The 26,866-nt window shown below is 36.7% G+C and overlaps 1 protein-coding gene and 1 long non-coding RNA gene across 2 annotated transcripts in view; one reads left to right on the forward strand and one right to left on the reverse strand.

Moving 5' to 3' along the window:
• The window catches only part of LOC141580288 (uncharacterized), a 21,297-nt gene extending 13,337 nt beyond the window's left edge, over positions 1–7,960 (reverse strand). The window contains exons 1-2 of the long non-coding RNA XR_012512469.1: positions 6,301–7,960; positions 5,196–5,277 (exon numbers count right to left, since the gene is read on the reverse strand). This is a non-coding gene — a long non-coding RNA (uncharacterized LOC141580288). The remainder of the gene's footprint in view (positions 1–5,195; positions 5,278–6,300) is intronic.
• On the forward strand, positions 7,942–26,441 carry RPF1 (ribosome production factor 1 homolog). Its single transcript, XM_003921365.4, has 9 exons — positions 7,942–8,191; positions 9,640–9,696; positions 11,924–12,004; positions 18,807–18,902; positions 19,485–19,638; positions 24,531–24,613; positions 25,015–25,196; positions 25,355–25,481; positions 26,203–26,441. The coding sequence occupies exons 1-9, from the start codon at positions 7,961–7,963 to the stop codon at positions 26,242–26,244; spliced, it is 1,053 nt and encodes a 350-aa protein (XP_003921414.3). The 5' UTR covers positions 7,942–7,960; the 3' UTR covers positions 26,245–26,441.
• The last annotated feature ends 425 nt before the right edge of the window (positions 26,442–26,866 follow it).

Consider the following 26,866-nt stretch of genomic DNA (forward strand, 5'->3'; position numbering starts at 1 on the left):
CAGTTTAATCTGGGTACTATTTTTAATCTCTTTGAATTTTTATTTTCCCACTGGAAAATGATGGTAATTTCTGCCTTGTATCTGTTTTATAGGAATTTTAGAAAAGTGGAGATGATATATTAGAAATACTTTGAGGACCTCTAATGTTAGATGGATCATAATTCTTGGCATCTTCTTTATTTTTATTTTTCTGTTTTACACAGAACTCAGTCCCAATTCTGGATATCATTACATAGCTTTGGCTTTAGTTCACTTAATACTACAGAGGAAGGTAAGAGAGATACACGGTCCTTGCTATTACAGCTCTTTGCAAAGTTTCTCAAGCTATGGCAACAACCACAGGAAGATAATATTTATAAGTCTTGATTATCTAAAAAATAAAAGGAAATAAAATTAAAAACATGAAAGAAGACTGGTAACTTTGTGTTCAGCCCAAAATTTATTCTAGAAATGTTAACTTCACCATGAACTATTCACCTTCAGTCTTGAGTGTATTTCACATGGATGATTTAAATTTTTGATATTCTGGCTTCCACTGACAAACTCTGCATTTGACAAGTTTTGATGAAGCCTATTCATTCTAGACAATTTATGCACACCTAACTTGAATAGTTGATTTTGACTTTATCCCCTTGAGTTCCTAGACCTGCCCTGATTAAATTTTAAAACATAATTACAGGTAGCACATTGAGTCAGTCAGTTAGTCAGAGAGATCTGAGCTCTTTGAATACCTACTTCCTGCAGCACTGCATTAAGTGCTCTGGAGGAGGACGGGGGTGGATGGGAACAGTCACCCATGAAATGATTTAAGGATTATCATTAAAACAACATATCACCAGGAACAAAGTACCTGAGTAGAAACTCTACATGAAAGCACAAGGAATGAAGAGTAAAGAAACATCAATTCTGCTTTAATTGTCAGTCCTATATATTTAGCAAATGTGTTTTGTGATTATTAATAAGTTTGCAAGCACTCCAATGAAACAAATTAAACAACAGTTGTTCTACCTACAAATAGGCAGCCTGAGTTGATGTAAGGCAGTTCTTTAATTTCTTTTACCTGATAATAGGTCAAGGGCTTTGTTAACTGAAGGATCAGGAAGAGATTTTTTTTAACAATTTTTTTATTTTGGATTAATTTTAAATTTACAGAAAAGTTGCAAAAATAAGACAAAGAGTTCCTATACACCCTCACCCGGTTTCCCCTAATGTACATGGTCAAAGTACATTTTTCAACACTAAGAATTAACATTGGTATATTACTATTAGATGACCTTTGGACTTTATTCCAATTTCATCCATTTTCTACTACTGTTTTTGGGTTTTGTTTTGTTTTGTGTTCTGTTCCAGGATTCAATTTAGGACACCACACTGCATTTATGAGGAAAAGATTTAATGTCTTATTGCTGAGATTTAAAAATCAGCTATTTCTGGGCAATGGAGCTGATCAGTGTTAGATATTAATATGAGCAGGAATGAATATGAATAACATGTCCAAGAGTCACCTGAGCATACTATAGTGTCAGATTTTTAACTAACTTCAGGGAAAAGTAAACATGATTTTGTAGTCAGTCATTAATGTCTACTTTATTTAGTTAAAGGTGCTGATTATATCGAGCTCTACTACCATTGCTAGAGCACTGTGAACTAGTATGAACACCAAGATTTCCTACATAAAGACATGAAAAGAGGCTGATTTGGTTATGAAATCTGCCCATTAGAAAAGCTTACCATAGACACCACAGAAACAAAGCCCTAAATAGTCAGCTTATTGATATCGGAAGATAATAATGTATCAAGACCGGTGGATTTACAACTTGGACATGCATCAAGATCACATGGAGGGCTTGTTAAAATCCAGATTTGTAAGTCCCATCCCCAGAGCCTCTGATTCTATACAGCCCAGGCATCTGCACTTCTAGCAAGTTCCCAGGTGATGTGGATGCAGCTGGCCCAAGGACTATACTTTGAGAATCACTATTCTAAAACTTCCCTAAGTTAATCTTCATGGGTAATTGACTGAAAGAAAAGTAAAGTCATTGGTTCTGACAAGGTATATTCATAGATCCCTGAATTGTTATGTTGCCTACCAGTTAGATAAGAGATCTGCCAAATCTCATTCCAAATCTGTACAAGGAGTAAGTGAGAAAACAAATCAAATATTTTAGTTTCTCACAATAGTTTTTACCAGTCTGTCTTCCCTTCAGGTAATGCTATCATATTTAAAATAATAAAATATACTATTTTTAACAATAATAAAATAACTATAATTTAAAATCAATCACAAATGTTTGGACCAAAACAAGGCTTCTGATTGATAAACAGAAATTAGTGGGGATAAGGGATGTAACACACATCTTCTTCAACAATGCTTCTCAAACTTTAATGTGTTTATGAACCACTTGGAGATCTTTCAGTTGGTCTGGGGGTGAGCCCCAAGATTTTGCATATCTACTAGAATTCCAGATGATGCTGTTGCTGTTCCTCCATGGATCATACTATAGGCCTTTGGCAAGATTTTAGCAAGTGTGAGATGTTCTATCACCTAGTGATGTCTGGAACTTTCTACATCTGTTATGGGCATTATTTAATGCCCTTGACTAAGGCAGATTTTGGGATATGCTGGTTTCTATTCTGAACTCTCAGCTTAGAATAAAAAAGGAATAATTTTAGGGAAACTAAAAAAACAAAATTTCCCTGGAGTGTACTGGAATATAACAGAAACTTTCAGAACCTAATCACTTACTGAGAAGTCCTTTATATAATCCCTGCTATTTCGCTCTAGTATCAGTCTAGAAAGTAACAGTCACATAGAGAAAAAATAGGAAGAGTGTCATCCAATTCTGCATTCTGATGATATCATTACTGTTAACACTGATCCTATACACATTTTCAGTTCCTCACACTGCTCTTCCTCTCCTTATCTTTCCCTTTGCCAAGGAAGCCCTCTTGGCTCTTGTGATAGGAATTCCAAGAAAGCTATTTAATTTCATTATTTCCCCTAAATGAAGCTTAACTCTCTTCCAATTTTTTGTGGAGTCAAAGATCCACATTATATAGGACCTTATCATCAAGGTTAGAGTACAGAGGGATAAGGGATTAGGAGACTTTTTTCTTTATTTCATCTGTTTGCCTTACAGGAAAAAAAAAATGGAAAAGTTTATTGATTGCCTTAAGAACAAGAGGAGAGGCTGTGAGAAGATATTGTTTTCTATAGTGGGTGAGGAAAAAAGAAAAACCTTGGCCGGAAGCAACAAACGATAGATAAACTTTGACTCTCCCAAAATGCTGCCTTAGGATCCATCATACAGTGAGATAGTGCCTTCCATGCTGCACAACTGAGTAGAGTGGAAGGACCACCACAAAGCATTCCTCAGATTGCCTCCCTAAACAATTTCCCAGAATATATTAAGGCTTCATGTAAGGTTGCTCTTGTTAACTAATGGAGTAGTTATGAAAAAGTAAGCCAATTTTCAGGGATCCACAGATGAAAGAAGATAATTGAAAGATGGCCTAGCCTGTAAAACAGCCCTGGAAAGTTTATATCAACAATGGGCCCTTACCACCCCAAACTCCTCAGTCCCTTAAATTCCAACCTCCTACCCTGTGTTGCAAGGAACCACTGTCAGTGACCTGGAGCCAAGAAAGCTCCTATTCAAGTGAAAATCTCTAAGCAACCTAGGGATTAAAGAAAGGAAAGTTGTATCCATTGCTGTGAGCTTGACAATTTACCAGCACTTTCAGACTTCTCTGATAAAATTAGTAGTAATCTTAAATGTTATTTCTTGAAATTACATAATGAATGTGTCAACTTTGGGTATTATGCAAAACTCCGCAAACCAACATTTTCCAAATGACCAATGAATGCATGTTCTTATAAAATTATGCATCAGTAAAAGGTCCATTCAAAATGCAAGACAGACCAATAGATTTTAATGTAATAGAACAGGGAAAGCTCACTGATATTATTTCATATTCCACATTGCAACTAATATCTAAAAAACTTACCACTTCTTAAATTTTAATGCAGTATCAAAGAAGAATATTCACAATTATCTGAAAAAGCTCTTAAATACTCCTCCCTTGTCCTATCACATACTTGTTTGAGGTCAGAGTTTCTTCATATGCTTCAAACTAATGGTATATTACAACAGATTAAATGCAGAGAGGCATATATAAATCCAGCTATCTTCTATTAATTATAATACAAAAGAGACTTGAAGAGATACATTTTAAATGCTATTTTTCTCATTAATCTTTTATTTTGGAAAATATCATTTTCTTAGTTTACAGAAAGAAAAAATTAAAAATTAAAAGAAAATATAGTAATTTTCACAAAGTATGTAAGTTATTATATAATGGTTTGATTACATTTAAATAAATAAATGCATATTTAATTTTTTCCTCAATTTTAAGTTCCATATGGTGAACATTAACAAATATAACTCACATAAACAAAAGCTCTTTGGGGGTCCTCAATAATTTTTAATAATGTGCAGAGGTTATGAGACAAAAAGTTTGAGAACTGCTAGGCTAAGCTAAGGACTGTGCTTTATTACCTTGTGTTTTAAATATTTGTGTCTCTGGACTGGATACAGGTTAATTTCTATGAAAAACAGATAGCTGAACTACCAAAAAGGAACTTACAAATATACCTACTCTGGCTCTTTGAAGAAGGCACTAGGAAGTTGTAATTCTAAATTTGGTCTTGATTATACAACACGATGGCTGTTAAAGAAACTCTTTTTTGTACTTGCTAGTGTACTGGTTCTCTCCTCACTGGAGTTCCATGGAGCAGGGAGTGGTGCCTTTTTGATTGCTATATCCAGAGGACAAGAATGACTTAAATATTTGTTGCATGAATAAATCAACAAAATAAGTACTTAGACACTGAAAAGCCATTCCAGACTGATATTTAAATTATATTTATGGTTGCTCTATAGTCCTATAGTCAGAAACACCAGCCAGAGGTACTATATACATTCCAAAGATATAAATAGAAGCTCCTATAATGAATTCATACAACCAGAAATCCTTTTAAGAGATGATACTTTAGTAAAACTAAATTTGATTGTGGCAGTGCTCTCTCTCTCTCTGCTCAGAAATTTGGATCACCTAAGAAGACTCATGTAGAACTATACACTTTCTGGAAATATTAATAGGCATAAAAATTCCCATTCATCTAAATGGCTCACCTTATTGGTAGGGATCAAGCTACCTGGAAAATATCTGGAGGATTGTCCTTGCATCCATTACCGTCATGGCCATGTTTAGGATCTGAAAAAAGCAAAACACCTGAAGGAAATGATTGCAAATTATACCAAAGACATAATTTTGTTTTCTAAAAAAGCCAGCACATGTATTATGTTTGTTTCATAGTATGGAGTATATAGAAATGACTGTATTCAGCATACAATTATTCCCCAGGTTTTCAATTTCTGAATAGCACTCCAATTCAGCTTTGGGTGGGAGGGTGTGTAGCTCTAATGCCTCCTCATAAAATTGTATTAATTCTACTCTTGTTGACTTTTTTTTTTTTTGAGACAGAATCTCACTCTATCAGCCAAGCTGGAGTGCAATGGTTCGATCTAGGCTCACTGCAACCTCTGCCTCCTGGGTTCAATTATTTTAAATTTTTTAACAGCAATTGTAAACTTGTAGTCTAAATTTTAAACTTGTAGTCAATAGCAGGTTTGGATGGGGCTTGTATTCTGGAAGACACAGTATTGATGCTTTTAATATCCTGCTATTGTTAAATAGAACTTAAATGGGTACAAAATGAAATATGGACAAAAACAGATTGGATTATAAAAATACTAAATATAGACATTGGTCCATACAATTTGAAATTAAGGCAGTTCCGGGAAAACTGACTCCTAAGAGTAAATCAAAAGGGATTATTTTGTTGCTATTTGGAAAGCATTTTCATAAAATTAAAATGAAGAATATAGCAAATTTAACCACTATGAAAACACTGTTTTCCATTGCCTTCCATGACATTCTACTCTTTTGATTTTCTCTTCTCCTTCTCCTTTGCTTGGTCATCCTTTTCTCTCGATCTCTTCATGCAGGACTCTTCCAGGGTTTAGTTCCTGATCTTTTTCAGTTTTCAGTCTACACTCACTCTAACGGTTTGAAATACTATCTATGCGGCAATGACTCTCAAATTTTGATCTCCAGCCGACACCTCTCTCTCCTGCTGCAGAATCAAACATCCCAACTGACTAGTTGACAACACCAATCAGATCACTAATAAGTGTCTCAAACTTAACATTTCCAAAACTGAATTATTGATCTTACCTCTCAAATTTGTTCCACTTGAAGTTTCCCGCATTTCACCTGATGTTAATTCCATCCTTTTAATCACTCAGGTCAAAAGTCTTGGCATCCTCCATTCAGTTCCATCAGCAACTTTACCTTCCAGAAGAATCACTTCTCAACCACCTACACTAGACTTACCCTGGTTCAGGCCACTGTCATTTCTTCCCTTCTTCCACACACCCGGCCCCCACATCAACTCTTCTCAAAAGAAAATTCAGAATGATACTTTTACTTTATTTTAATTTTTTACTTTTTGAGAGAGGGTCTCACTCTCTCACCCAGGCTGGAGTGCAGTGGCACCAATATGGCTCATTGCAACCTAGCTTTCCAGGCTCAAGGGATCCTACCACCTCAGCCTCCTGAGTAGCTGGGACCACAGGAGTGCACCATGCCCAAATATATATATATATATATATATTTACTTTTTGTAGACATGGGTTCTTGCAGTGTTGCCCAAGCTGGTCTTGAACTCCTGGGCTCAAGCAATCTTCCTGCCTTACCTCCCCAAACTGCTAAAATTATAGGCATGATCCACTGCACCAGCCTGATGCTTTAAAGACGTTAAGATCATATCATTCTTTTCCTCAAAATCCTACAAGAGATCTACATCTCATATAAAATGAAAGCCAAAATCCTTTCAAAACTCTACACCACTCGTCCAATCTCAACCTTTCTTGCCTTTCCTTCCTCTCCTCCCTTCTCATCTGACTCCTGACCTCCATAGTGTTTTCTTGAACATGGCAGGCTTGCTACTGACTAGGAGCATTGGAGCTGGCTGTTTACTTTGCCAGGATGGCTTTTCTCCTAGATAGCCAATTTTTTCTCAGATTAACAGCTCTTCACTAAGATAACGATATAGTTTATCTAATTACCTCCGACAAATCTTGGCTCAATGTAACGTTTTCAATGACACCTACTTAATAGAATCCTATTTAAAATTGCAACGTACTTTGGGAGTCCAAGGCAGGCAAATCACCTGAGATCAGGAGTAAGAGACCAGCCTGGCCAACATGGCAGGCAGATAACCTGAAATCACAAGTATGAGACCAGCCTGGCCAACAGGGTGAAACTCCACCTCTGCAAAAATACAAAAATTAGCTTGGCATGGTGGCCCATGCCTGTATTCCCAGCTACTCAGGAGGAGAAGTTTGCAATGAGCAGAGATTGCACCACTGCACTCCAGCCTGGGCGATAAAGCAAGATTCCATCTCAAAAAGAAAAAGAAAAAATTGCAACATGCCCCTCTACCCTCTTTATCTTCTTTTATCCTGTTTTATTTCTTTCCATATCATGTCTTACTTTATAGCTCACCACAATTTCTTTGTGTGCTCATTTCAGGTTTCCCTCAAGTAAAACGTAAACTAAACCGGGAGAGATTTTTTGTTGTTGCTCGATCATTTTGAGGGTTGGGCACATAGATGCGCAAGGAGTGCCCGAACTCACCATCGCACAATTCATACAACTGGGTAAGCTGCCTACACCTTCCTGAAGCCTGTTTTACTACTTTCTTAAATGGCTAAAACTCACAAAAGCCGTCTACAGTTTTAGAAACTTTGCAACCCCGGAAGTAAAAGGTTAACGAAAGCGTCACAGACTAACGCTATTTCCGTTTCCGTACGGACGCAAAGGAGCCGACACCATGGCGAAGTCCGGGGATAAGAGCGGCAGCCCCAGCGGGAAGAAAAGCCTGAAACGGAAAGCCGCTGCCGAAGAACTTCAGGAGGCTACATTCGCTGGGGATGGGGCGACGGAAAGCGGGGGCCAGCCCCCGAAAGCGGTTGCCTTTCCGCCAGGCTTCAGCATTTCGGAGATTAAAAACAAACAGCGGCGACACTTAATGTTCACGCGGTGGAAACAGCAGCAGCGGAAGGTAAGCGAGGGGCGGAGGCTGCCGCGCGCTTGCGCGGTGTTCCTCACGCTTAGGGCGGTCGCGGGGCGCAAGACGTGGTTGTCTGCTGGTCACAAAGTGTTCGCTGCGGTTCCGTGGGAAGGGTGTTGTCGCGGCCCACGTGTTCTGGTCCCGTCCCCCTGGTTTAGAGACTAGGTTCAGCCTTTTGCCTGAGTGTCAGGGTCGAAGATTTTCTTCATAGGCCCTTTCCTAGGGTGCTGGATTCAGAAGGAAAGCTGGAAGCCCAGCTGGCTCAGTAGTGAAAACTACGCCCTCCTGGCCCAGAAGGCAAAAGTCTCAGCTCTTTGGCCGGTCTAGGCAACGTTGGTTAATTTGCGGAATCTGAAATGCAGGCAATACGTAATAAATCCAGAATACTGCTTCTCTGATTCCTGCAGCAGCTCTTTACTGGAATGAGTACTGTAAAGTTTCTGGTAATTTTATTTGTTCTTTACAGTCTTTTCCTCATACGTTTCCGGTAGCTAAACAAAGTGAAACGTGAAGAGGTTTAAACGACTTGCCAAGGTCGCAGTGCCCATTTCTGGTCAAATTGCAATTGGAAGAAAGCGTTTGGTTATTCTTGCACATCTTAGAAGTTCACACAACATTCGTATTATGTGTCTGCCTTCTCTTACTGGCCTTACTGAGGCCCGGCACTGGTTCTTACTCATGTGCAGTGTCAAGGTGCTGTTTGAGTACGTATAAGGGCCATTTAACTCATCCTGGTGTGCGTGTTTTGGGGAGAGATGTCCTAGAATACTTATAGGAGCTATGATTTCTAATCTGAAACCTGGTGGGTTGAGGATCAGTAGGTACTGGGAAAAAAGAATATTTTTAATTTTGTCAGGCATTCTATTTAGAAATCTCCAGAAGAATATGTAGATTGGTAATACAGATACAGATCATTCTAATCTACCTTGCAGGCGCTTACTAATTTTAAAAGTATATTTTGATTATAAAATATGTGAATAACTGGTGATGGTTTTATGGAAAACAACCTGAAAACTCATCTCCCATTCCTATTTATTTTTAGTGCTTTTCAAGAAAAGCAAGCAGCATAACCATGGTTGTCTTTAGGATGCAACCAGTTAGGCAAAATAAAACACAACGGAAACCATCACATTTCGTATTTTAATTAATTTGAGGCTTTATGGAAAAAGATTAAACTAGTGAAGTTTTAAATGATCAAACTTGCCAGTTTAGATTTTTTTTTAAAGGAGCAAGGCCTTTGTTAAAGAAATCTTATTGATTGGCCAGCCCATTTGGCTTACAGTAATTTAGGTAAGAAAAATCCATGTGCAGATGCTTATTTCAGTAGAATACAAAGACCGCCCAGTTCGAATATTCATAGCATTAGTAGTTTTTAGTTTCAGTATATGTTTGTGATATAACTGGTTGTTTCTCAATATTGTTCTTTTTTAACCCTTTAGGAAAAGTTGGCAGCTAAGAAAAAACTTAAAAAAGAAAGAGAGGCACTTGGTGATAAGGTAAATGAAATTTTTAGCTGTTTGATTTCTGTCTTATATTAGGGAGTCCTTATATTTATGTTGAATTACTTTCTTTTAAAATTTATTATTACGTATTTCAGATGTGTAAAGAAATACAAAAGTAATATAATAAACATCTTTGTATCATTTATCCAGCTTAAGAAATAATGTATTAGCAAAGAATGTTGGAAGCCCCTCCTTGTCTGGTTCTTCGTAATTGCTTTTCATTGCTTTTCCCTCCAAAGATAACCACTCCTGAAATTTTTGAATATTTTTTTCATGTACTACTTTTACTGTGTATGTTTGTGTACCTATGCAGTAACACAGCGGGGGTGTTTTGCACATAACTTTGTGTTTGAGAGGTCAGCACCTCTTGCCGACTTTTGGAATTTGGAAGCTCCCCAGGTTAGGCCTGGAGCTGCGCTCTTGTGATGTGAAGCAAAGGTTCTTGGTCAGGCAAGGCTGGAGAAAGGTGGGACAGAGCCTCTTCTAGCGTAGGGTGATAAGGGTGTGTTAAGCATTAGAGCTGGTACAGAGGATATGAAACTATTTTTGAAAAGTGAGAACGGGGAGTGGGAGGAGGGTGAGGATTATGGCAAAGAAAAGAGCAGAAAATGCATCAAGAAATAATTTGGGGCCGGGCGCGGTGGCTCACGCCTGTAATCCCAGCACTTTGGGAGGCCAAGGCAGGTGGATCACGAGGTCAAGAGATCGAGGCCATCCTGAGCAACATGGTGAAACCCTGTCTCTACTAAATACGAAAATTAGCTGGGTATGGTAGTGTGCACTTGAAGTCCCAGCTACTCAGGAGGCTGAGCTGGAAGAATCACTTGAACTGGGAGGCGGAGGTTGTGGTGAGCCGGGATTGCACCTCTGCACTGCACTCCAGCCTGGTGTCAGAGTGAGACTCCATCTCAAAAAATAATAATAATAATAATAATTTGGCTATATTTGTGGTATTGATAAGAAGTGAAATCTTTCTATTGAAAAAAATGTTTACTAAATACTCCTACATTATTGCATAGCTAAGTTATTTTTATTTTCAGTGTATTTATAATTACTCCTAGTTTATGGTTTATTTTTACAAAATTTTGAAAATATACACGTTTCCCCCTCCCATTTAAGATACTAAGTAAGTTACCAAATAAGGGTGTTTGAGGAAAGAAAAAATGTAGACTATACATACACTAAACACAGTTGCATTCTTTGAATAGTATTAGGTTAAACCATATAAAATTGTCAATGGTAGACTGTTTTGACCTAAAGTATCCTAGTATGTCAAGCAATGTTAGTCTCTTTTTAACTCTTTAGTAATCAGTCTATTACAGCAAATTAATGCTATGCTCACCATTTGAAAATACCATCATTCTTATTTTTTGAGATGAAAGATGACTTCTTAAAACTACCTCCTTTAAAAAAATACTTAAAATGTAATATTTGTTTCATAGAGTAATAAAATGCTAGTTTCAGTTTGTATTTTCTACATACCTCTGCTAGTGTATATATATTTTGCATTAATTTTAGTGTACTCTTACAGTTCTGTGTTCTACTTTTTAAGAGTTCATTTACACTATTTCTTGATCTGAGTATGCATGATTGCTGATCCTGACAGTGTTCCATAGTGTTGATGTAATTTAGTATGTTTAGTCATTACCTTGTTTTGAACATTTGCCCTGTTTGCTGTTTATTTTCATTATGAATAGTGATACTATGTATTTCTTTGTATATATTCTCCCCCATTTACATTCCTGAACATAAACACCCCGAAGTAGAATTACTAGGGCAATGGATAACAACTAGACTTCTGTTAAATATTTCTGAGTAACTTCCTGGAAGTACTAGAACAAAGTCATGTACAGATGTTGGTTTGTTATTTTTATATTTTTTGTTTTATTTTTTTCCTCTTTGATATGTTTCCCCTTTGATAAGGGGATAATTATTAGATAATTATCTTGATCCCTATTTCTTCTCCTTGTTACTTCTGCGCAGTTTTAAGCCATTTCATTCAATGTTGGCCATTCTACTAGTATGTGTGTGTCTCTGCCCAAATTGTTAAAAAAAAAAAAAGCCTCTTATTCAATATTGTTATTAGGATTGATGTAGCAATAGCAGTGGATTGATAGGAGGAACAGGTTGAGTTTGGGGTTATTTGTAGATTTTCCCAACTGTAATATAAAATAATTAATGTAAAATGCTTCTATAATGTAATCCTTTCTTTTTTACTTAGGCTCCACCAAAGCCTGTACCAAAGACTATTGATAACCAGCGAGTGTATGATGAAACCACAGTAGACCCTAATGATGAAGAGGTAATGTTTGAAGTCTTAAATTAGTTTTAATGATCACATATAATTCATAAATTATATGTTTTTATATTCATATTTAAAGTGCTGGCCAGCGAAATTGTATAATGGACTAATTCAGCTAAAATGTTGGCATATTATCTTATTAATTCGTATAGATTATTTCATAATTGAATTTCCCAATAGTGCTATAGAAAAATTAAGTAAATATTTTCTAGTAATCTATTTTATGTCTAGGTAAACTTTTACATTTGTCATGTAATCCCTGAATAGTATTTTGAAGGTTTTTGTTTGTTTGTTTTTGTTTTCTTTGAGACGGGGTCTTGCTCTGTTGCCCAGGCTGGAGTGCAGTGGTGTACTCTCGTCTCACTGCAACCTTCATCTCCCAGGTTCAAGCCAATCCCCTGCCTCCTTAGTAGATGGAATTACAGGCATCTGCCACCATGCCTGACTAATTTTTGTATTTTTAGTAGGGACGGGGTTTGGCCATGTTGGCCAGGCTGGTCTTGAACTCCGGACCACAGATGATCTGCCCACTTTGGCCTCCCAGAGTGCTGGGATTACAGGTGTGAGCCACTGTGCCTGGCCTGGGGGTTTTAAAAGAATTCCTGGTACTATAGACTTTTGTAGTATTTGTTAGACATTTTGATACCTAAGAATAACATTTGATGCTATTTTTTGTATTCTCATAAAACTTAGTTTCAAGATAATCTTCCGCTTTGCTTATTCTCCTTAGATACTTTGCAACAGTGAAGTAAGGGAATTAAGATTTTAAAACTGCATATTTTTAAAATTTGTGTAAAGGAAACTTGCTTTTGAATGTTTGCTTTGAAACAGTGCTGTTATCAGCATTCTTTCACATAACTCCTGGTATAGTCATTCACTGATTGAGTCTGTCTGTCTTTCAGCAAATGTTTCTTGATCACTTGCACTGTCTTGGGATCTGTTTTAGGGACTTGGAATCCATCAGTATACAAAATACACACACACACACACACACACACACACACACACTCACCCCCACCCCTTTACCCACCCAGAGCTTACATTCTAGGAAGAGAGACGAACAGTAAATATAATGAAATAAATAAATTAGACATATGTTAGCCAGTGATAGGTTACTAAAGGAAAATAGTATGATAAAGGAGATTCAGGACTGCCTGGAGTAGAGAGGGTTTGCAGTTTTATGTAAGTAAGGTATTTGTGTGTATATGCATTTTAATTTATTTTGACATTATTTCAGACTTGATAGAAAAGTAAGAATTTGTGCATACCCTTCACCCAGATGTCCTAAATATTCCCTCTGAAATGAGAGTAAGTGGCAGACATGGTGCTCCTTTATTCCTTTATATCTCATTTAGCTTTTTATAAGCACAGTTAGCAAAATCAGACAGTTAATATTGGTAATACAGTATTATCTGTTCTATAGATGTTACTCAGATGTCACTAGCTGTTCCAATAATGTCCTTTTTAGCAAAAGTCAAGTCCCAGGTCACATATTCCATTATAATGACTCCTTAACTTCCTTAAATTCAGAATAATTTCGCAGTCATTTAACTTCCTTAAATTCAGAACAATTCTGCAGTCATTTGCTTTTTGTGACATTGAGATGTTTTGAATTGTACAGACCAGATATTCTGTAGAAAGCACCTTAATATGAGTTTGCCTGTGGTTTTCTCTGATTATAATCAGTTTATGTACTTTGGACAGAAATACAGGTTGAGTGTCCCTTGTCTGAAATGCTTGGGACCAGAAGTCTCTTTTTTTATTTTTTCGAGATGGAATCTTGCTCTGTCACCCAGGCTGGAGTGCAGTGGTGCAACCTTGGATTACTGCAACTTCCGCCTCCCAGGTTCCAGCAATTCTCCTGTCTCAGCCTCCCAGGTATCTGGGATTACTGGCACCCGCCACTGCCCCTGGCTGATTTGTATTTTTAGTAGAGACAGGGTTTCACCACGTCGGCCAGGCTGATCTGGAACTTCTTATGTCGTGATCTTCCCACCTCAGCCTCCCAAGTCCTGGGATTATAGGTGTGAGCCACCATGCCTGGCTGGACCAGAAGTCTTTTTGGGTTTCAGATTTTGGAATATTTATGATAGATAATGAGTTATCTTGATTATTGGACCCAAGTCTGAATGGAGTATTTATGTTTCATATATATCTTATACACATAGCCTAAAGGTAACTTTTTTTATTTTTGGAGATGGAGTCTTGCTCTGTCACCCAGAGTGCAGTGCAGTGGCACAATCTTGGCTCACTGCAACCTTCGCCTCCCAGGTTCAAGCAATTCTCCTGCCTTGGCCTCATGAGTAGCTGGGACTACAGGCATAGGCTGCCATGCCCGGCTAATTTTTGTATTTTAGTAGAGATGGGGTTTCACCATGTTGCCTAGGCTGGTCTTGAACTCCTGAGCTCAGCCAATCCACTCGCCTTGGCCTCGCAAAGTGTTAGGATTATAGATGTGAGCTACCGCACCCAGCCTAAAGGTAACTTCTATACAATATTTTTAATGATTTTGTTCATGAGACAGAATTTTGACTGTGACCCATCACATGAGGTCAGGTATGGAATTTTCCGTTTGTGGCACCATGTTGATGCTTTATCAAAAAGTTTTGAATTTTGGAATATTTCAGATTTTGGATTTTCAGATTAGGGAGGCTCAACCTATGTCATGAATGTTACGTTAAGTCCTTTTTTAGTACGTCTTACTGAAAAAGAGAGGCATGTGATGCTTTTCCTATACTGGTTATGTTTACCTTGATCATTTGGTTAAAGTGGTGACTGCCAGGTTTCTCCACTCTGAATTTACTGTTTTTCCTTTTGTATGATAATTAATAAATATTTGGGGAGGAGATGCTTGAATGTTACTCCTCAAACTTACACTCAAGATTTTGCAATTACAAATCATTTTTTCTGTTCTAATATGTGAGAAATTTATATATCACTGTAGTTTTAATTTGTAGTTCTCATTTTGAATGAGGTTGAATATCTTTTCATATTTTTTCCCTCTTAATTGTGTCTCTTGTCCATTTTCTATTGGGGAGTGATATTATATAGGATAGTAAGGGTAGGCATTATTGAGAAATTGACCTTTTAGCGAAGACTTGAAGGATGCGAGGAAATTAGCCATCTTTGTGCAAAAAGAACCCCAGAATGAGAGAACATCCAGTGCAGAAGCTCTAAGGCGTGCATGTATCAAGTATGTTTTTTAAGAATAACAAGGAGGCCATTGTGACTGAAATTAAGTGAGCAAGGGAGAGGATTGTAGAAGAAGCCCTAGAAAAAGTATGATGAAGTGGAAAGACCAGATCAATGACTTTGTTGGCCAATATGAGTACTTCGGTGTTAATACTCAGTGAAATGAGGAGCCATTGGATGGGTTAGAATAGAAGAATGATGTGATCAAACTTAATTTTTAAAAGTAATGGGCTGCTTTACAGAGAATATAACTGGAGAGGTAAATAGACTAATTAGGAAGCCACTGAACAAATCCAGGAAATAAATGATAAGCTTTAATCATGACCTGGGTCAGGGTGGTTACAATGAAAGCGTAAATTGAAATCAAAATTGATCTGATTAAAAATATTTTTTCCCCCAGGTGTATTTTGAAATCAGAGCTGCTTAGATTTCCTGACAAATTGGATGTGGAAAGTGAGAGAAACAGAGGATTCAAAGATAGCATTAAGGTTTTAGACTGAGCAAATTTGAAGGATGAAATGGTCATTGACTAGATGTGGAAGACTGAAGGAAGCAGATTTAAGGGAAAAGCAAGAGTTCAGTTTTGCATATATTATGTTTGAGATGACTCTTAAAGAGTTTTTAGAAGAGATGTTAAACAAGTAGTTGGGATATGAACTTGGAATTCAGGGACGAGGTCTTGACTGGAGGTACATTTGGGGATAATAGGCATATAGAGAGTATGTATACATAAAGATTTCCCTAGAATATTTACCTACAGTAGGATAATTTGGAGTCATGGGGTGTATAAATGTTTAACTTCACATGATTGTACCAAAATATTTTCCAAAGTTGTGGTTGTATCATTTTATACTTTTGTGGTACAAGAGTAATGTTCCTGCTCATCTACATTCTAACCAACTCTTGTTACATTCAGACTGTTATAAAAGGCTGTTTCATTGTGGTTTGAATTTGTATTTCCTTGTTTTCTAATGTTGAGCATCGTTTAATGTAAGTTGTTTTCTTTAGAGATAAGCCAGTTAATGTCTTTTGCCTAGTTTTCTATCATGTAGTATATTTTATTCATTCGTGGAATTTCTATATATAATTTGGATACTAATCCTTTATACATATTAAAGGTATCTTCCAATTTATGGATTCTCTCTCTTTTTTGTTGTTGTTGTTTGTTTGTTTGTTTTTGAGACGGAGTCTCGCTTTTGTTGCCCAGGCTGGAGTGCAATGGCACGATTTCAGCTCACCGCAGCCTCAACCTCCCGGGTTCAAGGGATTCTCCTGTGTCAGCCTCCTGAATAGCTGTAATTACAGGCATGCACCACCATGCTTGGCCAATTCTCTGTTTATTTTCTATGGTGTCTTTTGAGGACCAGGACCAGAAGTTCTTGATATAGTTGAGTTTTTGAAATTTTTAGTATTGAAAGCTTTTTATGTCATAGTTAAAAAATGTTTTCCTTTTCTTTGATCATAAGTTCTTTTTTCTTTCTTTCTAAAAAAATTGAAGAGTTGCCTCTCACATTTATTTACTTAATTGTCAGGAATTGTTTTCTGTTTGGTGTAGAAAGGAAACCAGTTACTTTCCTTCCTGTCTCCCTCCCTCTCCTGTCCTTTTGCATATATATGTAACCAGTTTATCCAGTACCATTTTTGGAGTAGTGCAGCCTTTTTCCACAATGAATTGTAATGCCATGTTGTATATCAAATATCTATGTATGCTTGGTCTTTTTCTGTGCTATTTGCTTGGTCAGTTTGTGACTGCATCATTACTTTCTTAATTATTTAGCTTCTTAATAAGTCTTAATATTTGTAAGGGCAAGATGCCTCTCACTCCTGCCCCTAAATCCTCTCTCTTCAGATGTGTTTTGGCTTTTCCTAGGCCTTTGCTCCTCCATATAAATGATAAATGGCACTAAATCAGATCAATTTGGGGATATATTTGTATGTGTATAATGTATATTGCTTTACTTAGGTCTTGTTTAAATAGTGAAGTTTATTTCATGAATTTCACAATTCTCTTCATGCAAGTTTGACACTTAAATCTTCCTATAGCTGTTCCTGGGTATCTTACGGTTTTTACTGGTGTAAACTGCTTGTCTTTGAAAATTGTTTCGTTTGCCAATTTATAAAAATGCAGTGGAGTTTTGAATAGTGATCTTCTAACCAATAGCTTATCTAAATTTCTTTCTTTCTTTCTTTCTTTTTTTTTTTTTTTTTTGAGACAGTCTCACTTTGTTACCCATGCTGGAGTGCAATGGCATGATCTCAACTCACTGCAACCTCCACCTCCCAGGTTCAAGCGATTCTCCTGCCTCAGCCTCCTGAGTAGCTGGGATTACAGGCGCGTGCCACTGCGCCCAGCTAATTTTTGTATTTTTAGTAGAGACGGTGTTTCAGCATTTTGGCCAGGCTGGTCTTGAACTCCTGACCTTGTGATCCACCCGCCTTGGCCTCCCAAAGTGCTGGGATTACAGATGTGAGCCACCGCACCCGGCCTAAATTTATTTCTTACTTGTTGGAATATTGTTTTCATTTTTTTGTATAGATAATCATTTCTGCAAATGACAGTTTTCTAATTTTGATCCATTTCCCCCCTCCCCTTTCTGCCTTCTAGAACTTCTAGCTTAATATCAAATAAATAGAAAAATCAATAATGCCATCTTTGGCGTGTTCCTGATTTTAAAAAGAATACTTCCAAAGCATCATCATTAACGTTTGTGTCACTAAGGATAGAATATTATGAGTTAAGGGTTAAAATCTGTTTATTCTTATTATGCTTTTTTGTTTTGTATTTTTTATCATGAATGAATGTAGAATGTTATCAGATGTTTCTCTGCAAATATTGAGGTGATTATGTGACTTTTTTATTGCATTAAACATTGTAACCAGTATGTTCATGAGTGAGACTATAGTAATGTCTACTTTTCATTCTTAATACTATTTTATTTGGGCTTTATTAAAATCAGTTTTTACCAAGATATCTATTCTCTTAGTTTTTTCTAAGTACTTTCTCCTTTGATCCTATTGAATCTGATTTCTAATTCATTTATATCTCCTTTTATCTGTATTACTTTCTTCTGTTTCCTTTGAGTTTATTCTGTATTTATTGATTTGCTTAATACATATGTTTTCTAATATGAGCAGTTGTAGCCATAAAACTCTTTCAGAGTACCACTTTTGGTATATTCCACAAATTTTGAAAGTTACTACTTTGATTATTGTTTAAATCTGAGTGTCTCTTAATGGAAATTTGTCTTCTCATAATTTCATTAGTTTTTTTGCTTGATTTTGTGTGTGTGTGTGTGTGTGTGTGTGTGAGAGAGAGAGAGAGAGAGAGTATTTTCACCAACCAAGTTGATGAGGGAAATGAAAGTAGTTCAAGAGTAAGCACATCTCAGTTGCTGCCCTGAAGTTATTTCTGACAGTTTTATTCAGTTTTGTACTTGTATTTTACACAGGTGAAATCCACTTATCCATCCTCTTCATGTGGCCGTTAATGTCAGTCTTTAAATCGTCTGTCAGCTAGGTAGTTAGTGTCCAGCAGTCCTGCTGAAGCTACTTTAAAAATTCTGGCCCAGGAGAGTATTTGATGTAAATTATCCCTCTTCTCTGTTCTCAGGTTGCTTATGATGAAGCTACAGATGAATTTGCTTCTTACTTCAACAAACAGACTTCTCCCAAGATTCTCATCACAACATCAGATAGACCTCATGGGGTAAACACATTGATTAATATAGTTCTTGAATTCTCGATTTTCTTATTACTTCTATTTAAAGTACTCTGTTCAGACGCGTTAAATCATTAGTTAATTGCCTTAAAGAATGCTTGTGAATAAGTAAATAAAATGTAGTACTGCTGATAGGATGTAGTTTACTAAACGTGATTCTTCAGGATAGAATTTCTCAACCTCAGCGTTGTTAACATTTTAGCTGGAGAATTCTTTGTTATGATGAGCTATCCTGTTCATTATAGGATGTTTAGCAGCTTTCCTGGCCTCTATGCATTAAGTGCCATACAACCACACACCACTACCACTGCCACCAATCATAACCATCAAAAATGTCTCCAGACATTGCCATATGTGTCCCCTGATGGAGCAGAATCGCCCCTAATTGAGAACCACTGCTTTAGGATGATCAGCCTTTGATAAAAGAGGAGACTGTTCCCGTTTCATTCTTTCCTCAATGTTGCTTTCTATTAATTATAATATTCATTTCTTTCCTTATGAACATGTACCATATAAGATTTTTATTCTTTTTCAGAAACTATTCAGAATTTTTGTTATTTTGTTTTGCAGAGAACAGTAAGACTTTGTGAACAGCTCTCCACAGTTATACCAAACTCACATGTTTATTACAGAAGAGGACTGGCTCTGAAAAAAATTATTCCACAGTGCATCACAAGAGATTTCACAGACCTAATTGTTATTAATGAAGATCGTAAAACCCCAAGTATCCTTTTTTTTTTTTTAAGGAAGCTTTCCTGTCCTCTCCCTCACCCCCTTAAAAGTATATTTAAAAGAATAAGAAAATATTGCCTATAACTTTCAGAAAATAATTTTTTTTAACAGAAAATTATATCTTTTTCCAAGAGTCTATAAACTGATTTTTCCTTTGTATTCACCAAATATTTATCAGGCAATGCTACAGCCAAGAGATTGTTAGTAAAAGATGCAGAGATAAAACAAGAGACAAACTTCAGGAAATTCATAGGTGGAGTACATGGATATGTAAACTGACAAAATATAATGTGGATGGTACGATTAAAGAGAGAAATGCAGGATATAGTGGGGACCCTGTGACTGGTAAAGTCCCTGAGAGGAGGGACTTCCCATAGAGAGATGCTAAAGCTGGGTCTAGGTGAATGAAGGTGAAGGAGGGGAATGAGGCAGAGAAAAGCGCTCAGTTCAGAGGGACAACCATTTGGAAAGAGAAAGAGGAAAGGGCTGATCCAGTTGGGGATCTGCATATAGTTTGGTAAGGTTAGATTTTACATCGCCAGAGGTGGTGTCACCAGATTTTTTAAGGTAGAGACTTGGACCCATATTATGTATTTATTTCAATCTAAAACTTTTTAATTGCCTTAAAGAATGCCCATGAATAAGAAATACTCAAGGTATTTCTTCCTGTTGAGATCAGAGATTTGATAAAGGATGTCTAGGTTTGTCGTTACTGTTGCTGGTCTTTTATTTAGTTATTGAATGATGGCTGTGAATTCAGCAGCTTTAAAGATGACCAGTGGAATGAGTCTTTATTATTTTTAATTTCATTTAAATAATAATTTACAAAAAAATAGGGGCAAGACTTCCTGTGCTGCCAGAATAACATTTTATTTCTAATATCAGTGAACACTGATCCTTTTGAATTAGTGGTTTAAAAGGCTGTTTTTAAAAAATCTAAATAACTTTTATGACTTTTATTGTTTTCAATGTAACTTTATCTGCTCATACTAGTAGCTTTCCAGAAATAAATTATAACAAGCTTCGTAATGGGTTTTGTTGGCCATAATATAATTTGGCTTAACTGGATTAAAGTACCAGAGTATCTGAAATCTCTTGAATAATTATTCCAGAAAAGGTTTGTTTTTAAGGTAGTTGCTGCCTCTTTTTCTTTATTAAACTGCCTCCACAAAGTGGCAAGGTCTGTTTTCCTCTTTTATTTTTGGCAGTTAAAAAACAACTGCCAATCACTTTGAGGCTGCTAGTAACCCTGCTAAGAAGCAGGCATTCATCAATTCAGTAAATGTTCTATCCCTGTTTTATCAGGGTGTTTTATATAGTCACACAAATTTCATTTATACTATCTATTGCCTTTAAAAAGTTTACATTTTCTGGCTGGGCACAGTGGCTAACACCTGTAGTCTCAGCACTTTGGGAGACCTAGACCAGCAGATTGCTTGAGGTCAAGAGTTGGAGACCAGCCTGGCCAACATGGCAGAAACCCATCGCTACTAAAAATACAAAAATTAGCTCGGTGTGGTGACACGTGCATGTAGTCCCAGCAACTTGAAAGGCTGAGGCACTAGAATCACTTGAACCCCGAAAGCAAAGGTTACCATGAGCCACTGTCCTCCAGCCTGTGTGAAAGAGCAAGACTCTGTCAAAAAAAAAAAAAAAGTGGTGATTCCTGGAGACATAGCATGGGTTCAGGAATAAAAATCACAACTCCTGATGATGTCACTAGGAGAAAAGTTGAGAAACAGGATTTAGCCTGTGGGAAATTAGCTTCTAGGAACATGGCATCTTTCTAAAGATACTGGAGGGGCTACTGTGTGAAAGAGCAGTGCTGAATGGTGGAAGTTAAAGGGATATACTTTTTGATTTATTCTAAAATGGAACTTTGTCAGCTGTCTAAACTGTAGAAACCTAGTAGTGGCTTTGAGTCAGGGCAACTATAATATCATCAAATTCCATTACTTGTTAGTTTTGTTATTTTAGTCAAGTTTCTTAACCACTCAGTTTCCTCATTTTTTTAAATGTAGGAAATAATACCTATCCTTAGAGTTCCCACAAGATCATATTAAATGTATTATGTTTATAAAGCATAGTGTCTGGCATATGGTAGGCATTTTAGTAAACATGTGGTATAGTGGGAAACATGTAAACTTTATCTGCACAGACCTACATCTTCTATTCATTATTTCTAATGGGAACTTCTGGCATTTGAGTTAGGGTAATTATTTGTACTACACTCTTGGCAGCTTGTAAGATGGTTTGCATTACTGGCCTTTGGATGCCGAATGCCAGTAACACCTCAGTCACCCTGACAAACAAAACGCCTCTGTACATTTCCAAATATACACTTCAGCCAAGGGCTTAAGCTAGGTGCAGTCCGACCCTGGTTGAGATCCACAGTTGCTTTGGTCTGATTTACTTTGGCTAATTTACTTGAGCCTCTTCAGCCTCTTTTCCTCATTACTGAAATAGTCATGATGACTTCTGTTTTGTGTGATTTGTGTTAGGGATTAGCAGTAATGTAAATAAAGCCTCTTGCACAATGCAGGTACTCAGGAAAAGAAGTTATTTAGAAACTGGTAAGATTGGATTTTGTACTTTGCTTTTGACACAGACCACAATTTAGTGAGAATGTTCTAGAAAGGATTTAAGCCTTGATTTGGAGGTTGGAAGAAATGACTTTCCTTATCTCCTAAACCCCTTAATAAATACTTTTGGCTGTATTTCGTGACGTTTAGCCTGTGGTGAATCTTTAAAAAGGATAGAATTCAAACATTTGTTGATAATCTGCTATATGGTAGGCACTAGTATCTTAAAAGAAAAAGATTAAAAGATAATTAAATAAAAAAGAATGAAAAAGAAAAAAAAAAAGATCTGCCTGTAGTCCTAGCAGTTTGGGAGACTAAAGCAGGTGGATCACTTGAGCCCAGGAGTTTGAGACCAGCCTGGGCAACATGGCAAAACCCTATTTCTACAAAAATTAGCCGGGCATGATGGCATGCTTGTAAGTCCCAACTACTTGGGAGGTTGAGGTGAGAGGACTGCTTGAGCCTGAGAGCTTGAGGCTGCAGTGAGCCACAGTCGTGCCATTCATTGCACTTCAGCCTGGGCTGCAGAGTGAGACCCTGTCCCAGAAAAATGAAACAAGAAAAAAAAATCCCATTTCTATCTAAGTGTTAACAGATTAGTTGGGAAGAAAGGTGTTTTCCTGACTGTAACTCAAGTGATGAGTGCTGGGATAACAGTGAAAACTGAGAAGATTTAGATCTTAATTCTGACTGCATAAAAAGGTGATTTGAAGTAGACCATAATAGATGAGTAAAATGTTGCAGGTATTCAAGATAGTATAAGCAAAAAATGCATGCTAGGACTAACATACATAGTACATAAGACTGTGAATGCCTACCAGTTAGGAAACAGCTTGGTGTGGGCATAGGGGAAACAGGTTAGAAAGGTAGTTTGTGGCTTTCGTTAGTATGAGACTCATACTCATTAGTGTACTCATCTCATACTAATGTCTTTTTTCTGTAGATGAGTCTGTGATGACAGAGTAGTATGAAATTAGCTACAGCTGTCAAGATGATCTAGTTTCACTTACCGCTTGAGAAACTATGGTGCAGATAGAATGAAACAGCCAAGTCCCATGGCTAGTTACTCATAGAACCAAGGCCTAGTCCAGGCTTCATTTTAGGAGATGTACTTGAGATGGTGAGAAAAAAGGTCAGACCAACCACAGTAACTGCTTTAATAATCTAGGTGGAAAATCTCGAGGACCTTATTAAGACTAAGTGAGGAAGTTCTGAAGGTTTGTAAAAGTTAAGATTTGGTGGAGAAGTTGAAGATGCCATAGCTTCTAATCTGCATCAATGAAGGTTTATGTCATTGTAAAAAGATGGTAACATCTGTTTTGAAAGATACGTATTGTTTGCAGACAGACTTGAAAGTCTGATTCTGACATATTTAAGTTGTTGAAAGAATCAGATGAAATGTGCTTAAAATTTTCTTCTAAACTGGAAAGCATAATATAAAGTGAAAGCCCTATCCATTGCCATTAGTATGCCTGCTTGTAATGCCATTAAGCAATAGTCAAGAATTACTCATGAAAAGTAAAGTTGTTTCAAGTGAAGCTCAGATGATGCTATAAAAACCTGAAGAATGTTTTGTAGGTAGCAATTTTAATTTGTAGAACCCCAGGACTGAAACCCCTTGGGCTGAAAGCCCTGCTGGTTGTAGGTAGGTGATCTACATTTCATTTGTAGTGTAGCGTCTTTAGAGTAATTCTCAGTCATGGGAAATGACAGTCAGTGAATGGCTATTAATTGGTTTGATTATAATTTGTGGTACAGTAATCCTAAGTAAGGGCTAATCTCTTGCAAAATACTAGTAACCTTAATTTCATAGAAGAAAGCTTAGGAGTCTAGTCTCGGAATGTTATTCAAAGTTGACAGCATATTCTGACCATAGAAGTTTATAAAAGTGACATTTTGGGGTTATAAATCTTCAGAATATGGAGGTAAACTTACACTCTATATGCAGTATTACATGATTGTAGAATCCCATCCTATTTTTCTCCCAAGAGTAGTGGTCAGTTAGCTTCTTTTCACCTACTTTAGTTTGGGGTACCTTATGATACCCTATTAAGGGTGATGATAATTATATTGTAAAAAGAGGAAAAAGGGACTACTCTAGGTTAGTCTATTTTCTTGAAAGATTTTTACTGATTTGAGTTTTGGATATGGTAGGAAAGTGTTACTTAACCCCAGAAGAATGTGTACATCTGTCTATTCACTTGGGTACAGACTTTAAGGGCCTTTTGATGTAGAGGACCAGTTATTTAAACAATTAGATTTAGATTATGGAATTCAGTGTGTTTTTCTTAACTATGAACAGATGGACTTATTTTGAGTCACTTGCCAAATGGCCCAACTGCTCATTTTAAAATGAGCAGTGTTCGTCTTCGTAAAGAAATTAAGGTAAGTTTTATGCATTCCTTGATTGCAGTTGGTCTCTTCACAGTATTTAATAGTTGCTGTATCTTACAGCTCTGATTTAATAATGGCATTTGTTCCAATTAAAGCAGTTTTAATCTATCAGTTTTCTTAGGAGACTGACTAAGTTACAGCCAGCAGGCAATAGCCCTCCATTATTATGAAGCATGTTGATTTTCTAATAGAACTTTTTTTTGTTGCATTCACTGCATATTAAAATCATTTTAGATATATCTTAATTCATGGGTTTGATAAGCCATCTGTTGTAGTTGGTCATTAAAGATGAATTTTGCAAATTTGTCATGTAAATTTTGATACTTAAAATTGCATTGAGAGGTATTGCCAATTAGCTTAGCTCATTGTGCTATTTTTCGTTATTTTTCTAGAGAAGAGGTAAGGACCCTACAGAACACATACCTGAAATAATTCTGAATAATTTTACAACACGGCTGGGTCATTCAATTGGACGTATGTTTGCATCTCTCTTTCCTCGTAATCCTCAATTTATCGGAAGGCAGGTTGCCACATTCCATAATCAACGGGATTATATATTCTTCAGATTTCACAGGTGAGGAAGGTAAACTCATTGGACTTCAATGTTTTCAACATGAACTAATTTTCCAATATATTGTAGCAGGTATCATACAGGATACAATTATCTTTTGAACCCTGTCATAATGTTAAACAATAGCTCATTCAGACCAATTTAACTTTTTGTCTTTGAAGATACATATTCAGGAGTGAAAAGAAAGTGGGAATTCAGGAACTTGGACCACGTTTTACCTTAAAATTAAGGTCTCTTCAGAAAGGAACCTTTGATTCTAAATATGGGGAGTATGAATGGGTCCATAAGGTATGTGCTTATTGTTTAAAAAAACTAAGTAATTTTAAAAGTATGGGATAAGAGGGCAGGAGGAGAGTGAGCATTAGGAAGAATAGCTAATGAAGTAGGCAATGGAATGATCTGTTCAGCAAACCACTATGACATGTTTACTTATGTAACAATCCTGCACATCCTGCACATGCACCCCTGAACTGAAAACCATGTGATACAATATCTGGGTCTGGTGATTAACCTTGGTTCATCTGAAATATAAACAATGGTTCTCAAAGTGGGACCAGCACCATTACCTAGGAACCTGTTAGGAATGAAAATTCTTTGGCCTGCAGACCTACTGGATCAGCAACTTACTTAGGGGGTGGGGCCCAGCAATCTGTTTTTATAAGCCTGTGTTATATGCAGCTCTTCTGCATGTTTCTTGAGAACTATTGTTAGAAATTTGGAGATCATCATCTTAAAGTACAAATGAAAACTTTAATGTTTTAAAACACCCTTTTCTATCTACTATAAGCAGTACTTCACTTGGTAACATTTTATTAAAATCACACACACAGCCAGCGTCTTATATTAGACAGAAGACCATTCGGGGTCTCACACAAACGCAGTTTTTCCGCACTAGTGTTACCTATAAAGATCTAGGGACATTGACTTTTACTATCTTTTGTTATCTATTGTTCATTATATTTTTGTTTTCTTTTCTCCCTCCACTCCCCACCTTTCCACTTTCAATCAGCCCCGGGAAATGGATACAAGTAGAAGAAAATTCCATTTATAAAGTACTGAGAGAATACTACTGGATTTTGCTGAACAGGCCTATCTTGCTTGGTAAATTATTTTTGACAGAATACTCTTCGAAATGGCATTTGCTGATTTCATAAACCTTTCATGTCTGGACAGACTACCAAATGCCATAAATTGACACTGTGTGTTTATGTAAAAAATACAAATAAAAGTTATTTTGGTGATGGCTTAGGTTTAATTCTCTTGTTCTTGGGTAACGGTGAATAAGTTGGAATCAAGATTCAGATTAACTTTTCTATTTGCATTTGCATGGAACACATGAGAGGAATAAAATGATAAATACTAGCTAATCCTTGATTTTTATAATATTTTTTAAAAAAATTAATAGAATTTTTGGATTTTTATTAATCCAGTGTCTGGCACATAGTATAAATAACTTAAATGGAGGCCAGGTTTCTGAATGTTTTAACATTGTCTTAAACTTTCAGAAGGGTAAAAAAATTACAGCAAAATGATCTACCAAGGTTTAAAGCAAAGTTGCAAATTACTGAAGCTAATCTTTGCTTCCTGGTTTGGGGTGTTTTTTGTTTTTTGTTTTCATGGCCAGGTTGCGGGGGGAACTCTCGTACCTGGTGCTGTAGTACTCCATTCAGGCA

The sequence above is a fragment of the Saimiri boliviensis genome, chromosome 11 (assembly GCF_048565385.1).
Source record: "Saimiri boliviensis isolate mSaiBol1 chromosome 11, mSaiBol1.pri, whole genome shotgun sequence".
Lineage (NCBI taxonomy): Eukaryota > Metazoa > Chordata > Mammalia > Primates > Cebidae > Saimiri > Saimiri boliviensis.